The sequence below is a fragment of the Carassius auratus genome, unplaced genomic scaffold, assembly GCF_003368295.1.
Source record: "Carassius auratus strain Wakin unplaced genomic scaffold, ASM336829v1 scaf_tig00033592, whole genome shotgun sequence".
Lineage (NCBI taxonomy): Eukaryota > Metazoa > Chordata > Actinopteri > Cypriniformes > Cyprinidae > Carassius > Carassius auratus.
Window position 1 is genome coordinate 43,541 of NW_020526095.1, and position 17,493 is coordinate 61,033.

General features: G+C 35.9%; 1 protein-coding gene across 2 annotated transcripts in view; it reads left to right on the forward strand.

Annotated features, from left to right (window-relative positions):
* The window catches only part of LOC113081284 (matrix metalloproteinase-16-like), a 54,642-nt gene that overhangs the window by 28,727 nt on the left and 8,422 nt on the right, over window positions 1-17,493 (forward strand). For both annotated transcript variants that reach the window (XM_026253359.1, XM_026253360.1), the window contains 2 exons: window positions 7,744-7,905; window positions 10,512-10,729. In XM_026253359.1, coding sequence (XP_026109144.1) covers window positions 7,744-7,905; window positions 10,512-10,729 — 380 coding nt within the window. The remainder of the gene's footprint in view (window positions 1-7,743; window positions 7,906-10,511; window positions 10,730-17,493) is intronic.

Here is a 17,493-nt window from a genome sequence, read left to right on the forward strand (position 1 = left end):
CTTATGTGAATTTAGTGCAAATTGAGCTCATAAATATGAATTCTCATTAAGTTGTACTGGATATACTGTACTGTATGTAATTTGACGCTGACAAAAAAAGGCCTGGACAAGCATAAATAAAGTCTATTCGGCATGTTGTCCAGTTCAAAATCATACATCTGATCGCTTAGAGAAGTAACTGCACAGGTGTACTCAACAAACTACATGTTTCAAGGTTACATTAAGGTCTGTAGCATAAAAAAAAGATTTAATAGGGTTTAAAGTAGAACTGAGGATTCGGGGGGAAATCAAATTGCAAATTTTTTGATAAAAATTGTGATTGCGAAAAAAGATCTGTAGTACTGCACAACTTGGCAAAAAACTAAAAGATAATATAATATAATATAATATAATATAATATAATATAATATAATATAATATAATATAATATAATATAATATAATATAATATAATATGTCTGTAGTGCTGCACAATTTAGCAAAAAAATTTTTTAATAATATTTATCAACTATAATAACTATTATACAATAATTATAATTCTATAATAATTGTTATTACTAAAGTTATAACAAACTAAGATAAATTACTATTGCAATATTTCACTGCAAAAGAAAAATGGTTTAATGAAACTGTTTATTATTATTATTATTAATAATAATAATAATAAATAAAATAGTAATAATAATAATAATAAAATTAATACAAATTATACTAAAAATAAATAATATTTTATAATAAGTCTTATTTATTTTACATGTTTAAATGTTAAAACAGGAAGAAAGCCCAGTTTTCTTATAAGCATTTCTATCCACAAGTTTGCGAAGATGGTTGCCACATTTTGAATTATCTTAAGAAGATTATAATATCCAAAAGAACATGCAGGGCATATATTTATTTAAAGAAATTGCAGCCTTTTTGAGATTTGATTGCGATTTCAGTTCTATAACTAATCTTAATATTTTTAAACAAATGATTCGCCATGAGCAAGCATAAATATTTTACAATAGCGCTGCATTTTTAAGATGGTTTGTGTTCAAGGTCAGCATATTTATTAGTCAGGATAGAGATCTGAATTTGAAACAGGAAAAGCAACGGTAGAGCCAAAGTAAAGGCCGTAAGTCTAGACATGAGAGCTGAACAAGAGGAAGAGAGGGGGGTTTGGACAGATGAAGAGAGAGAGAGATGGCCAAGCAGCTGTTCTCTCCACAATGCTTCATCTGTTCATGGGCACCGGCTCATTTCTTCACACCCAAAAATGAACCTGAACCTGATCTCTCCTGGAATCAGCCACGAGTAACAGAAGAACGCCAGGAATCCGAATACTCAGCGCTCGCTCGTCCTCCATTCCTGATCCAATTACTCAGCGATGGCCTTCTCGAAGCTCTAACAAAAGCCCTCTTGTTCTCAACTTTCCCATCACCACTCATGTTGAAATGAAGACTAATAATGTTTCTCATCCATAATTAGCATTTTACATGGGAGTCATCTGATTTGCAGTTCAACTGTGTGTGCTTTATGATGCTAACTGCTAGGCTCACTGTTTTATTGTCCACCATAATGATTTTTCCACTGTTAGCATTGGGTCCTTAGCGACATCTGTTTGCTGTGTACAGAGTCAGCAAGGGTTTGTTGGCGAGGTGCGATAGCAATGTTATGCTAAGGGGTTGCTGGAAACTAATGGATTTGGTTAGCAGAGAAGTGCATAAAGAAAGGGAACTAGAGCAACAGATTAGTGATTAGCATGAAACTTTCAAAAGCTTTCAAAAGTTTGTGCGAGATGCGCATGTATGACACCAAGAGAGTTGTACTGTACATAAACAGTTACCGATGTACTTTAAGCTAAAACAATGCAGCAATTAGTCAAATTTCCTACTTTATATGCTGCTAAAACTCATTTAACAAACATTTGAGTCAGGTGTGTAAGAAATTTGGGTCTTTGTTGTTAGTAGTACACCTGCAAATCAAATGCTAGCCCTGCACCTGCAAAGATAGGTTTAGTCTTGCTATTGTGTTTCTGTATACATTATTGTTTGAGGCTCAGCTAGTGGAACGCCTTTATACTTGCTGTGTGTTTTCAATATAGTGTTATTTCAGTTTCATTATTCAGGTGTGAATTATTTTCCACACAGCTGCTGAAGTAGCACGTAGCAAGTCTTGCTGAATGGTACAAGCTACTTTTCTCAACACTGATCAGAATGGACCAATTATAATCTGTGGGGAAAAATAAGAGAGCTCTGCACTTGTCTATGTTTTTTATTTATTTATTTATTAACTACAAATGTATAATATATAATATAATATAAATACATAATAATAATTATTACTAGTAAAATTAAAGAACAATATATATATATATATATTACTATTACTATTGTAATATTTCACAGCAATTTATACAAATTTTATATAAAAAAATAACATTATAAGTAATAAGTAAAACAATAATATTAATAAAATAACAGAGTTAATAAAAAAATGCAAAAAAACAAAACAAAACAAAAACATGCAATACTCATGCAACACTCTTATTTATTTACTAATATTATTGTACATTTTTAAATGTTAAAACATGCAGGAAGCCCAGTTGGCCTTGAAGCATTTATCTTTACAAGTTATATATGTAATTTAACCATGATTCATTTTGTGATTTCAGAAGTTTCTCAAACTTTATGTTCTCTCATTAAAAACAATTCTTGTTGAGGTGGAAAAAAATTAATATTTTCCATAATTTTATTTTTTTTCAAATATACAGTATGATAGATATAATAGATGACAAAATAACCATATAAAATTCATACACTACACAGCTGAGTATATTGTGTATAGAAAGTGTAAATATAGATGCATAGTGTATAACGCTCTTTTAATAAGGTTGAGAACCACTGGTCTGTGCTATTTTGTACTATAATTTAGCCTTTCCGCTACACATAATGTCAAAAATATGTAGTGGAAAGGCCGAATTTGCTAAAGCCAACAGCAACTCATCAAACAGGCTGAAGTTAGTCAAACATTCACACCTTTATAACAGTTTCACACAGTTTTGTTCATGATCTCCATGTGATGTGATGATATAATAGATACTACCGCAAAAGCTTATTGCGCAGAAGGAAAAAATTGTAGGGGAAAATCAAACGCAGCTCACTTTAAAAGAAAGGAAAAGTATTTCTCTCAAAGAGACCTGTATGCCTCAGGCGTTTACTGTTTTCACTAAAATCCTGTTGACAAGGCTGTAAATGTGGGCCACCGATAGCTTTATACCAGTGTAGAAACAGATTTAGCATTGTAATAGCCAGGCTAGAAAGAGGAAGGCACTAACGGAGGTAAATTAATGAAATAGAGTTCTTGTCCTCTTAAAGCAGTGCTTTCCATCTTTAGTTGAACAGGACGTTTGTCCTCCAGCAGAGAGGATATCCGAATGGGATATAAGAAGGGTGTAACGTGACCCGAGGGTATCCTGACTGATGTCTTTGTGTGTTTTGAAGATGCCTGGTGCCTCCGCGTCACAAATGTTCAAACGCATTCACACGTTCTTGGCTTTCGAAATGCTCGCCATTCCCTTGAGAAACACTGAGTGATGTCATATCCTTTGACGTTCATCAAGCCGTTCGCTGTCATGAAAATAATTTCCTGGCGTTGCACGTGGCAGAAACGCTTGTCAATCATTCAGCGGTGTGGGATGATCCACTCCGATATTTCCCATCTCGTGTTTGAAATTAAGCGGATGGATCCATCATCTGTAATCAGAGCCCAGGTCTCTGGAGTCGTGTGTGTGTGTGTGTGTGTGTGTGTCAGGGCCGTGTGAATAGGAAGTTCATAGTGCGGATTAAAAAGACATCGCTCATTTGACTAGAAGTGAAACTGACAATTAGAGAGAAGGTGTGTGTGTGTGTGTGTGTGTGTTTGTGTGTTAGAGAGAGAGAGAGAGAGAGAAAAGAGAGAGGGGAACATTTTACTTATTCTCTCCTGCATGATGGGACACATTTACCAACTTTTGTGTTTCTATCCCACACAAAAATGTGTACTATGGTATTACAATGGCATTAATAATATTTTTGTTTTGTTTATTTTTTATTAGCTTACAAAAATGCACTATGGTAGTACCATGGTGCAGATATGGTAAAATTGTGGTACTTGGAAACTTGGCTTAGTACCATGGTTTTTACATGCTGTTCCATGGTACTTCCAAGAATAGCAGCGTTCAGTTATGATAAATGTCTCCAAAATACCTTTGAGCTTTTTGCAAGCTTATATCGTGGTAAAATCATGGTAATTTTTTTAAGTATTTTTGCCACACCTTAGAGTACCATGATATCTTAATATATGGAAATCATTCAGTACCATCAATAGTTGCCATTTGTCATTGGACATTTACTATGGTAATACCACAGTATTATTTAAGTTACTTTGAGTACCATATAAATACAATGGTACTTAAATTTGAATGTAATCAAGCCATATATTAAAACCATGTTTTTTTAACATTTTGGAAAAACCATGGAATTTATTCAGTATCATGATATATATGAAAGTACCACACTATTACCTTGCTTTTTGGACATTTACCGTCTCAAAATCATATTTATTTAAAGACCTATGAGTTCCATGTAAATAAATATGGTAATCATTTAGTACATATGTATACATTAAAGTAGCATGGTATTATCAAGTTTCATTGGACATTTAAAGGTAAAATCATTTTATTCTTTTAAGAACTTTGAAGCTCTGTGTAAATACCATTGTATATAAGGAAAGGTAATTCCCAGATTGAGGTCAATGGACTTGACAAATTGAGTAAAGTCTTTTCATGTCCATTTCCCATTTTTGTTTCCCATCACTTTGCTTTTATTCCCCTGAACTTGCCTTTCAGCTGCCTGCTAATTAATCAGGGTCTTGGGTCTTGCGTAAGAGTCATGCCGGTTCAAACATAGCTGTTCTGGATTAAACTTCAGCAGGAGCATCTCGAGAGAACCAGATATATATATTTATAAATGATTGCTAAGATCTAAGTGCTTGAAGTCCATGTGGATAGTGGATGATTCTGTCACCATTAAGCCATTCTCAGTTTGTTCCAAACGCATAGCACTTACTATTTTCTACATAACACGTACATTTCATTTTGGGGTATTTGTTTGTTTTGATTCATTAAAAAAGAGCTAGTTCCTAAGAATCAGTTGTGTTGTTAATTTGTGAATCAGATAACACTGGTTGCACTCTTTCTGATTCACTAAAACAAACTGGCTCATTTAAACCGGATTCAATCATTTGGGAATTTAACGATACCGCTCTTGCACTAAAATACACTAGCTGCGCTGTTTTTGATTCCCCGATTGACTCGTAAGAGTCATTGTTTGAGAATGCTCAAATGTTTTTGATTAATCTCTCTATCTTGCACTAGTTTTATCCTCTTTTTCAGTGGAGACAGCTTAAATTAACTACATTTTTACATTTTATGACAAAATATAAATGGTGTTTTGCCTGCTTTGGGGTGGCCATGACTATGTGGATGCTAGCATGTTGCCATGTGGTTGCTGGGTGGCTACACCCTGCCTAAAAAGGACATTTCACCCAAAAATGAAAATTCTGTCATCTTTTCCTTGGAAAACAGTTTATGGGTGAACTATCTCTTTAATTAAAAGAGCCCAGATGGCTGTAGATTGCTCTGATCCCTCTTTATATTTAAGTCTAGGATTTCGGTGTCATATACTGTATGACTGTGGTGTAAACAACGAGAAGATTTATGCATAAAAACTTTTGAAAAATACTACTAGTGATCTCTCTAATTTCAGACAGTTCCAATGCAGCCCAATTTCCTACAAAGTGACTTCAGATCTCGCTCTAGCACTCCCGCTGTCCCTTTACTCGTAAATTCTTAATAACGCTTGTGTTGTGTACTGTACGTACAGTTTGTTTCCTTCTAATACCCTACCAAACTAATATTTTTTCTCTGATAACAGAACTGTAACTGGTCTCATGTGTTTTGTTTGCTCAGTAGCGTTTGGTCAATTGTGTAATTTAGAGTGTTTCGGAGCCGTCAGCCATCAGCTAGCTGGCAAATTCTCCAGGGTGATGTTCCATGTGCAGAAATAGACCGAAATATCCAGGAATGCAAAACGCGTCATTTGATCTGCGTCTCCTGCGCCAAGCAGTTTACACAAAACACAAGTAGACTGAATAAAAATGTGTCAGATTCATTGGTGCAGGCAGATAAAAGAGGGAAAGATAGAGAGACAGAGTGAGTCATAAATACAGGAGAAGAGAAAAGACAGATGTCGGTTTGTAGCTGCTGATGTGGCCTTCATGGTCGCTCTGTCCTCTGCGGTTCACATTAACCGTCTCATAATGTCTGCCTTCCTTTGGTGTTTGGACTGTTTTCTGGCCTGTGGCGTAAAGTCCCGCTCCAAACCATCACATGGCGAATTGGGTGGGGTTTTCCATTTGTGCACAGAGGGAAGATGCTCTGCGTGGATGTTTGATGTGAGAGTGTGTAGTGACAGGGTTCGTTCTGTAATGAATCCCAGCAGTAGCTGTGGTTACTCTGGATGAGGGATTCTGGAGTGGAAACAGAGATGGATTACAATTAGGCACACAAACAACCACACGCACACAGGCAGACAGCAGCTTTGATTCTGACATATCATAATGCGCTTTGACACATTTGCTGTAAATTTAGAGGAATTCTTTCTTTTAGAGCTCATGTGCGAACTAGCACTGGCTGGGTACATATATATGTCTCATGATTCAGTATATGTTATATAACAATATGAATGGATCCTCATTACTGCTCAAAACTAATTCGGAAATAATACTGTTTAAGGATATTCTGCAAAAAGAAAAATGTTGGTATACTGGGTCCTGAAAAAAAAGACAGAAACGGACGAACAGTATATTTTTGACTCACTAAAAACAATCAGCTCATAAGAGTCATTCATTCATTTTGATTCACTAAAAAAGAACCAGCCAATAAAAGTCATTTGTTTGTTTTTGGTTCAATTTGCTACCAACTATTTCATAAGAATAATTTGTTTGCTTTGAGAGAAAAAAAAAATTAACCAACTAAAGAATAATTTGTCTGCTTTCATTCACAAAAAAAATATTTACATTCACATTGATTTAGCAACTTTGGATAAAAGCGACTTTAGATATTAAGAACCAGCACATAAGAATCGTGTTTGTTTTGATTCACAAAAGATAGCTTTCAAGTATCATTTGTACATTTTAATTCACATAAATATGGCTTTTAAGAATTGTTTATTTGGGAACGGGACTACAGTGGTCACACTGTATTGTTTTAAACTCTATAAACTAAAAAAGAACCAGTTTGTAAAAATCGTTTTGTTTTGATACACTGAAAAAGGACTCACTCATTAGAATCATTTGTTTATTCTGATTCACAAAAAAAGAGATGGCTCGTTAAGACTTGTTGTTGAGAATCAGACTACAAAGCTCACACTATGTTTCTGATTTATGAAATTTACTAAAACGACTCAAGAGCGTTTGATTCCCTCAAATAAATAAACTCAAATGAATCATTGGTTTGGGAATCAGAACACATGGTTAACACAGCATGTTTTTGACTAAAAAGTGCCAACAACTCAAAAAAGGGTCATCGGAGACTTTTAATGGCATCTTAACCCAGATGTGGTACTTTCATTGTAATAGTTTACAGTGATTTAAATGGTTTTATGTGTGCTGCAGTGTGTCTCAGTGTTTAACTAACTGATATGTGTGTGTTTTGTGTGTACAGGGAACGATCTCTTCCTGGTGGCAGTACATGAGCTGGGTCACGCGCTAGGCCTGGAGCACTCCAACGACCCAACTGCCATCATGGCCCCCTTCTACCAGTACATGGACACAGAGAACTTCAGACTGCCACATGACGATCTGCAGGGCATCCAGAAGATCTACGGTAAGATTCACACAGAACTCATTCAATTCACTATACACTTTTTCTGCACTGGAAAAAAAAACATGTTTTTTCGAAGTAAAACAGATTATTGGAGTATGTTTCACAATAAAATGCTATTTCAGTCTGGTTTTTATTTTATTGTTTTTATTTCATTTCATTTTCATTTCATTATTCATGAAAGTTTTTTCCACCGCACAATAAAATAATAAAAAATGGGTAAAATTCAACTTTTTATCTCACAATTCTACGGTTTTTCCTCAGAATTCAGAGTTTAAACCTGTCAATTACATCTTTTACTTCTGAGTTTATGTGTCACAAAGTTTTTTTTTCTCCTCAGAATTTATGGAATTAGATTTTGATCTTTAATTCTGAATGTAACAAAGAAAATGAATTAAATATATTTTAAAACAGCAAAAAAAAAAAAAAAAAAAAAATTTGGCTCCAAAATATAACGCTTCTAATGTCGCTAACTGAGTTTTTGTTCGTGATTATGGCACAAATTCCTCATGGGGGCGGGTCTAGCAGCGGTGCATTCTCATTGGCTGGTGAGCATTTGATTGATGACGTCTTGACCTGAAAGTGAAGACATCAGTCTTATGCTGTTTAGTTGTGCAACCAAGAACCTGTAAGTGAAGACCTATTAAAAATAAGATTGATTTATTTTTTTAGAATTGTGAGACAAAAGTCAATTTTGAGATATAAACTTTAAATATATAAAAAAGTCAAGATAAAATTAATTTTAAAAAGTTGCAGTTTATTTATTGTTTCATGGCATAAACAAGTTTGCATAGTTACTATTTTTTTTTTTTTTTTTTTTTTTTTTTTTACAGTTTAACACTAAATATTAAACCTCAGTGTGTAGCTCAAATCAGAACCCCCTTAGCAACCACATAGCCACACCCTGGCAACCATTCACGCTTTTCTTATAAAATGTAAAAATCTACTGCTTTATGTTTCCCTTTGCTCCTCCACCCCCATCCAGAAAAACACTAAAACGCACGTTCCTGAGATGTTCAGATCCTCTTTCCTGGACCCCATCCAACGTCCGTCCCTTTGGTCTTCCTCTTTCCTCCTCCTGACACAGGATGAGACCGCTGAGGGTGGAGATACTCGTACATCTTATGTATCACACACACATTCCCGACCACGTTCTCTCAATATCCATCACCCTCACCAGAGCAGATCTCGGTTTCGTTGGCCCTGTGTTATGTAACGGGAAGGCCTGTAATCCTCGCTCTATTTCAGGAGATTTGATTTCTGACAGTCACTCCTCTCTGTGGTTCTGCGGGCCGCTCGCATCTCCAGAGGGCTAATCCTGTCAGGCCTCCATCCTTTCCTGATTCATACTTAAAATCATTCATTATTTCCTCCATTTAATCACCTATCCTTTCATACTCACAGAGGATTTCTTGACCTCTTGATCTGCAGGCTTGTAGCGTTCGTCGGCTCTTCCAAAAATCTGACGTCTTAGTTCATTGTGCTAACAGCTTGAACTCTTCAGCGCGGGTCAGCCGTCTGCTGTGCTGTGATAATGAGTCCACAGATAATGGAGGTGTATGCTGGACTGTAATTGATGCGAGAGCTCATGATAGCACTTTTTTATACCATATATATATATACATACACACACACACACACACACACACACACAATATCATTTAAATGTAAAAACATGACAAAATGACAAAACTTGTTGGGGGTGAGCAATCAAAGCAAGATCGCTGATATACACATGTAATCAATTTTAAAAGTGTTATATTAACAACATATTCATAAACTGAACCGAGGTTAGGCTACTGAAATATATAACTTAAAAATTGGTACACTAATTGTAACATATACTATAATATAAATAAAATCTAATATAATTTATGAAAATATTTAAATAAGGTGATTTTTTTTGTAATATAAGATTTATAATAAAAGTACTTTAAAAAAAAATTATTGAATTATTTTTTTTTGTATATGTCTTTATAAAAGTGACAACAGAAATGTAATAAATTAGCATACTAGTGTATAAGGGGTAAGGGGTATTTATTCATTTTATATAAACACAATAATCATAAACTAATATAAAGTTAGGCTATTTTTATAATACACAATTTATAATAATAATATTTTTATTTTAATGTAATTATTATTTAATTTATTTATTATTATAATTTTTTTATTCAAATACTTATTGAATTATTTATTTTAAATGTCTTGATATGAGCGTCCACAGAAATAAAACAAACATGGTACAATGGTTTAGGGGGATTTGTATGCAATGCATTTAGCCTCTAAAACCCCTTTAAGCTTGCTTTTATAAAATATAATAAAACCGCATCATGAGAAAACACAATATTTAAAGAATCATTAAATGTATTATTCCTAAAAATGTATTATTCCGAAAATAGTGTAGTGCATTAGCTTAAATGTAGGCTATTTACTATTGTAAAGCTAATGGCACATAAATATTGAATATAGATTGCATTATGCGACAAGATTTTGCCATTTATGAGGAGGTTTTTGACTACAACCACCCTAATTGTGATAAACATAAATCATTAAAAACTGGAAAACATTTAATGTTTCATAACCGTTATCTCTCTCCCTCTCTTCAGGACCTCCAGATAAACTTCCCCAGCCCACGAGACCCCTACCAACAATCCCACCAGCCCGCTCGCACCCTCCCGCAGATCCACGCAAAAACGACAGGCAGACGCGACCCCCACGAATACCGACCGGCGACAAACCAATGCACCCCAACGCCAAGCCAGACATCTGTGACGGCGACTTCAACACTCTAGCCATCCTCAGGAGAGAGATGTTTGTCTTCAAGGTAAGCCAACGAGTGAGGCATTCAGTGCCTGTCAGAAATCCACAAAACAAACAGATTCATATGTCTTAATTACAATATGAAACAAGCTCATTTCAAACGAATGGTCTCATAACTGCCACTTCAATGCTGTGTTTAGAGCGCTGGCAGCTTCAGCTGAAAAAGACAAACACACACACGTGGCGGCCGCAGGAAGCGTTTCAGCCAGCGTTACGCCTCCCTGTGTGTGGGTGTTTTCTCTTTGTTCCCTCAGCGCTTGTACTAAAGGAAAGTGGCCTATTAGTCAAAGCCAACGAGCATTTCTTTGCTCGCTGAACCTGAGAGATGCCTTCAATGAGTCCGTAACCCTCCAGTGTGATAGTTGAGTGTATCAGGATAGCTGAGGGTTAGCAATCACTGTATGGATGGCAGGGTGCGGATTATAGAGCTCTGACCCTACTAATGAAAGCTTCAACCTCACCAGTGAGGGAAAGATAAAGGGAGGCTCATAGAAGGAAGATAAGTTCTACTTAGGAAACAGCCGTTTTGTGTAATGTTGTGTAATATTATGTAATCAAAAGTTAATCGGAATGCACATGGTGCCAAATATACTCTTACATACAAAAGTAGCCATAGCAACAGAAGGCTTCTTAAGCGTTTTCACAAGGATCAGTATTGAATTACATTGACAAAGCATTGGTGGTAATATTATTGGTCTACTGTTAGATTTGCATCTCCTATGCATCTTAAAAATTTCACAAGTAGCGCAAATATTACTTTAAAATAGATACATAGAGGTGCATCTCAATAAATTAGAGTCTCGTGGAAAAGTTCATTTATTTCAGTTATTCGACTCAATTGTAGAACTTTTTTTGTTTTTCGAAACTCGTGCACACACCGATTCCAAAGGTTGGGACACTGTCCAAATTTTGAGTAAAAAAGGAATGGAATAATTTACGAATCTCATAAACTTCACAACATGACCTCAGGAATACTTCCAGAAAACATTGTCGGTGAACACAATCCACCGTGCCATTCGCGTTGCCAGCTATAACTCTATAGGTCAAAAAGAAGCCATATCTGAACATGATCCAGAAGCACAGGTGTTTTATCTGGGCCAGGGCTCATTTAAAATGGACTGTGGCATATGGAGCCAGAAGAGTCTCAATAAAGATAAATGCACACACTACATTCACATATGCACACACAGGATTCATAGATGCACACACATGATTCATAAATACACACGCAAGATGCACAAATGCGCACAAAATTCACAAATGCACACACAAAATTTAAAAAGCACAGAAGATTCACAAATGCATACAAAATTCAGAAATGCACACAAAAATCAGAAATACACACACAATTCAGAAATGCAAACAACATTTACAAATGCACTCAAGATTCAAAAATGCACAGGACAAGATTCACAAATGCACAGGACAAGATTCAGAAATGTATTTCTGATGCACACACACATATATCTTGATTCACAAACTGCTTGCGGTCTGTGAACTTCACTGCATTTGTGTGTGAATTTTGAGACTCCCCTGACTTGGCTCGACACACAAATGCTTTTTTTTAAACAGGGAATGATCAGCAACCAATCAGATGTCTCCCTTCTTTTAGCCAATCACAAGAATGCACCCCATGTGGGGGATTGTTTACTTATAAGCCAATCACATGAACGTGTTCACACAGCAATTGTATTAAATTGTATGAAAATACAGATGTTTAGATTACAATTCAGGTTTATTTTTTATTATTTTTTTACTAAATATAAATTTAAAAATGTCTCAATACATATAGCCCAGTGACTGCAGAAAAAAAGTTAACCATGGATTCATAAATTTGCAATAGGCAATTATTTCATTTTATTGAAATATTTTAATGAAAGTAAAAAAAAAAATGTTTAAACCTTTTTGAATATTTAAATATATCTAAATATTCTTTTGGATGCAATATAGAAGTCACTTTAATTATAATATTCAGTCCCTACATGAAGAGAGAGTCAGTGGTCCGCTGCGAGAGGAAAGTGGCTCTCTGGCTGCGAAAAGTGGGTCTCCGGCTGTCGTTCGCTTAGGAAAGTGAGTTGATCGCCGCGTGAGGAAAGTGAATCGTTCGCTCAACTTCGCTGCTTGAGGAAAGTGAATCGTTCGCTGAGGAAAGTGAGTCGCTCGCTGGGTGAGGAAAGTGAGTCGTTCGCTGCGTGACTCGTGAGGAAAGTGAATCGTTCGCTGAGGAAAGTGAGTCGCTCGCTGGGTGAGGAAAGTGAGTCGTTCGCTGCGTGACTCATGAGGATAGTGAGTCGTTCGCTGCGCAAAGTGGGTCGCTGGCTGCGCAAAGTGAGTCGCCGGCTGTGTGAGGTAAGTGAGTCGTTCGCTGCGTGAGGAAAGTGAGTCGTTCGCTGATTGGCTTATAAGTAAACAATCCCCCACGTGGGGTGCATTCTTGTGATTGGCTAAAACAAGGGAGATATCTGATTGGTTGCAGATCATTCCCTGTTTAAAAAAAGGCATTTGTGTGTCGAGCCAAGTCAAGGGAGTCTCAAAATTCACACACAAATGCAGTGAAGTTCACAGACCGCAAGCAGTTTGTAAATCAAGATATATGTGTGTGTGCATCAGAAATACATTTCTGAATCTTGTCCTGTGCATTTGTGAATCTTGAGTGCATTTGTAAATGTTGTTTGCATTTCTAAATTGTGTGTGTATTTCTGAATTTTGTGTGCATTTCTGAATTTTGTATGCATTTGTGAATCTTCTGTGCTTTTTAAATTTTGTGTGTGCATTTGTGAATTTTGTGTGCATTTGTGTATCCTGTGTGTGTATTTATGAATTATGTGTGTGCATGTATGAATCCTATGTGTGCATATGTGACTGTATTGTGTGCATTTATCTTTATTGAGACTCTTCTGGCTCCATAGTGGCAAAGTGGAAATCTATTCTGTGGTCGGACGAATCAAAATTTGAAGTTCTTTTTGGAAAACTGGGACACCATGTCATCCAGACTAAAGAGGACAAGGACAACCCAAGTTGTTATCAGTGCTCAGTTCAGAAGCCTGCATAGACAACGTCAGAGGTGTCTTACCTGGGCTCAGGAGAAGAAGAACTGGACTGTTGTCCAGTGGTCCAAAGTCCTCTATCAGATGAGAGCAAGTTTCATTTGGAAACCAAGGTCCTAGAGTCTGGAGAAAGGGTGGAGAAGCTCATAGCCCAAGTTGCTTGAAGTCCAGTGTTAAGTTTCCACAGTCAACAGATTAACAATGGAAACTCTTCTAAAAAATATAGTTTGCTTACTTATGAATATCATATTTATTCAGATGTATATGAATAAAGACTGGGTCCAGTAGTTGTGATCTGTGTGTGTTTGTGAAACAGAGCTTACGTCTCTGAAGGCTGCAGCACAGATTTACTTTGCTCTCACTTTACACACAGTCTTTTCTGTATATTTTTCTCTGTGTAAAAATAGCTGGAATTCATTTGTCAGAATGTGTCTTTTTTTCTGAGTTCGCCAAACTCATGCTGACGTGTAGATATATTCCACATGAAGGAGGTTTTTGTTGGGCTCTAATCTTGTCATTTGGTCTCCACTCCCAGTTTCACGGCAGACGCCTCTGGGAAAACAAAATCTATCATGAATGCTGTTACATTTCCTCACTTACCCGCTCAGTCGCTCGCTCTCTCGCATGCTGTAAACTGGAGTAGTCTATCATCACTGCTAGACAATAACACAAACATATTTCTGTGCAGTAAAATGCTTAAAGTCTGCCATCTAAGCTCAGAAGCGTAGCCACAGTAATATCAGTGTCAGATCCTCACACTGGCAGCTCACGGTTATGGATGGGAAACCTGTGACTGTTTATTCATCCAATGTTTTCTTTTAGACTGGTCAAAACTTTATGTCAGTTACATAGAGATGTAGAAAGGTCTATTTTAAAGTTGAGAAGTTGACATTGTGGCTAAGTTTATGCAACTGGCAACTGATTGGCTGAGAGACGAGGAGAGAGATAATAATCATCTGCAGACAACCAATCAGAAATGCTCAGAGGGACCATTAGGGAAAGTTTAATATGAGAACAGAAACTTCCAGGAACTAGAATTAAATATAATTAGTAGGACTGTCAATCATGTGAAAAACAATCAAATTAATTACATGATATGCTGATTAATAATCACATTTATTTGCATATCATTATTTGCTGAGACTAGCCAAATGATAATGACACAAATTCACTACTAAATATCTGCAAATAATAAACATTTGTTTAGTTTCTATAACATTAAATATAGAACTGACCTACATATCAACTGGAATATATATTTTTCAATACTTGATTAATGTATGAATAAATTAATATAAAAAAAATGTAGTGATGCCAAACAATTAAAGTCACCATGAAATAAAAATGTACAATTCTTATTTTTTTAATGGAATACTCTGTAGTGTTTATTATAAATTATTTATCCGTACACTTCATTTTTTCTTTTTTTTTAATCCACGTGCCCTCGTAATCTTTAATTAAAAACAACAACCTTCCCTCCCCCTCAAAATGACTTCTCTACTCTTCAGGTCACAAGCTTGGCGTGAGGGCGGAGCTACTGGCGTGAGGGGTAAAGACTGGGATAAACGACTAAGGGGAAAGCACTGACACCAGTCATGATGGAGTACGTTAAATCTAGGAATGAATAAATATATAAAAATATGTAAATGTTTAATATGTATTAAATATTGTATTTATAATAAAAACACAATGTAAATATACAAAACTATATTTTTTCATTCTCAAATTAAAATTCTCTAAACCTTGTAGGTACATTTTCTTCAGCTGTAAATAAAAGCATGCTTTGTTTTCTATCATTTCTCCGGTAATATAAACAGTCAGTTCCCTCCTCTCTCTCTCTCTCTCTCTCTCTCTCTCTCTCTCTCTCTCTCTCTATAGTAAGTAAGTGTGTCTGAAGTATAGGAGAGTGTGTCTCTCTCTCTCTCTCACTCACTCACTCACTCACTCAACTGACTGGCCGTCTCCTGAGTGCTGCTGTTTGATGCGGTTTAAGTCTGTGCCCAGTGACAGATCTCTTCCGTCCAGTCCTGTGAGGAGAGTTTCACAGTCCAGTGAGGGATCTGTAGACTGTGAAACAGAGAGCTAGAGGCCGATCTCCCAGCAGTGAGCTCTCAACCTGCCCAGCACCACACTGCTCGCACTGCTTTCATCTTTCCAGTGCATCTCCTCGCACACATCCCTGTGTTCAGTACTGGCTGGCCGATACACTGTGATACAGACTAAACGCTCTCATAACTTACTGCTTCGTCCTGCAAAATCAAACATCAGTGAAAGCAAATCAAATTTCATTGATCGTTTTCTGACATCTAAATGAATCGATATGTAGTTATATGGCAGAGAAATATGAGAAACTGAGAGATTTTACCTCCATTTCAATTTCTCTTTTTCCTTAATGATTCCATTAACAATTAATAACCCTTAAATATATATATATATATATATATATATATACACATGTACATTTTAAACAACCACATACTGTATAGAAGCTTTTATAAGCTCATTAAATGGCATCAGAAGAAGTTGTGAAGATCCTAATCAGTGAACAGCATGTGCTTCAATTACTTTAATCCTAACGCTGTACGGTACGATAACATTATTTTTAACATTTCACTCCTATGTGTTACAAAGCTAAATTAAAGATATTTTAAATTGAAAACAGTCCAACTTGTACCAGAAAATGCTCTCTCTGAGAGTGACTGTTCCCAAAAAAAAATAAAAAATGCGGTACAGAAGGTCACGTAAGACACTCTTTCTTACAGAATAAAGCAGAATACATTTTTTCTCTGTGACCTATTTTTTAAGCTCCAAGATTCGTGCATCCCCACACCACCACCTTTGTAACACAAGCATCATGCATTTTAAGGTCTTGCAGAGATTATATAGATAACAGACAAAAGGTGAATTTATATCTATATCTATATCTATATATATATCTATATATATATATTAGGGCTGTCAAATGATTAAAATTTTTAATCAAATTAATCAGAATTTTCAGTGGATTAATCAGGATTAATCTCTATTTGCAATTACACCTGAATCCTAACCATTTTTTTTTTCTGAAATGCGTACCAAAAGATAAATAACAGGAAACAGATACATAATTTTCATGTATTGATTCATCAATATGTGGTTCTTTTTTTTCTGAATTTCAAAAGTTTAACATTTACTTAGATCAAATTTACCTGAGCACTATATCAAACCATGCCATTTAACTACAGATAGTGTAAGAGGTTTAGGTGAACCAGTGGTTAAATATAGCCACATATCTATGATATTATGCATAGAGAACCTCGAAAGAATGAACTCAGAAACACAAACATGCGCCCTCTGCACTCTGCTCTGGGCACTCTTGATTTTAGGAGGTGTTCATTTGCTCTGCCACAATATTTTAGGATCGATATTTTCACGTTCTGAAAGCTTCAAGTGCCAGTAAAACCAAGTAAAAATGCATATGATTTTCCAAACAGCTGTAATATTCGCTGCATTGCATGTAGGCGTTCTGCGCATGCGCAGTGTGAAACACAGGACGCTATAACAAGAAGAAGCTCCAGCGTATCAACTACCAAAGTCGTCTCTGTTTATCGAGCTTGGCATGAATGTATTTGAGAGTAACTGGGGTAAAACCTTAAGCTTCTTCTGTGTTTTCGTCGCAGCGCTCGCCGCTGTTTTTTACTATCTCGAGAATTCAGAGATCGACGAGACTTTCCTAACCTGA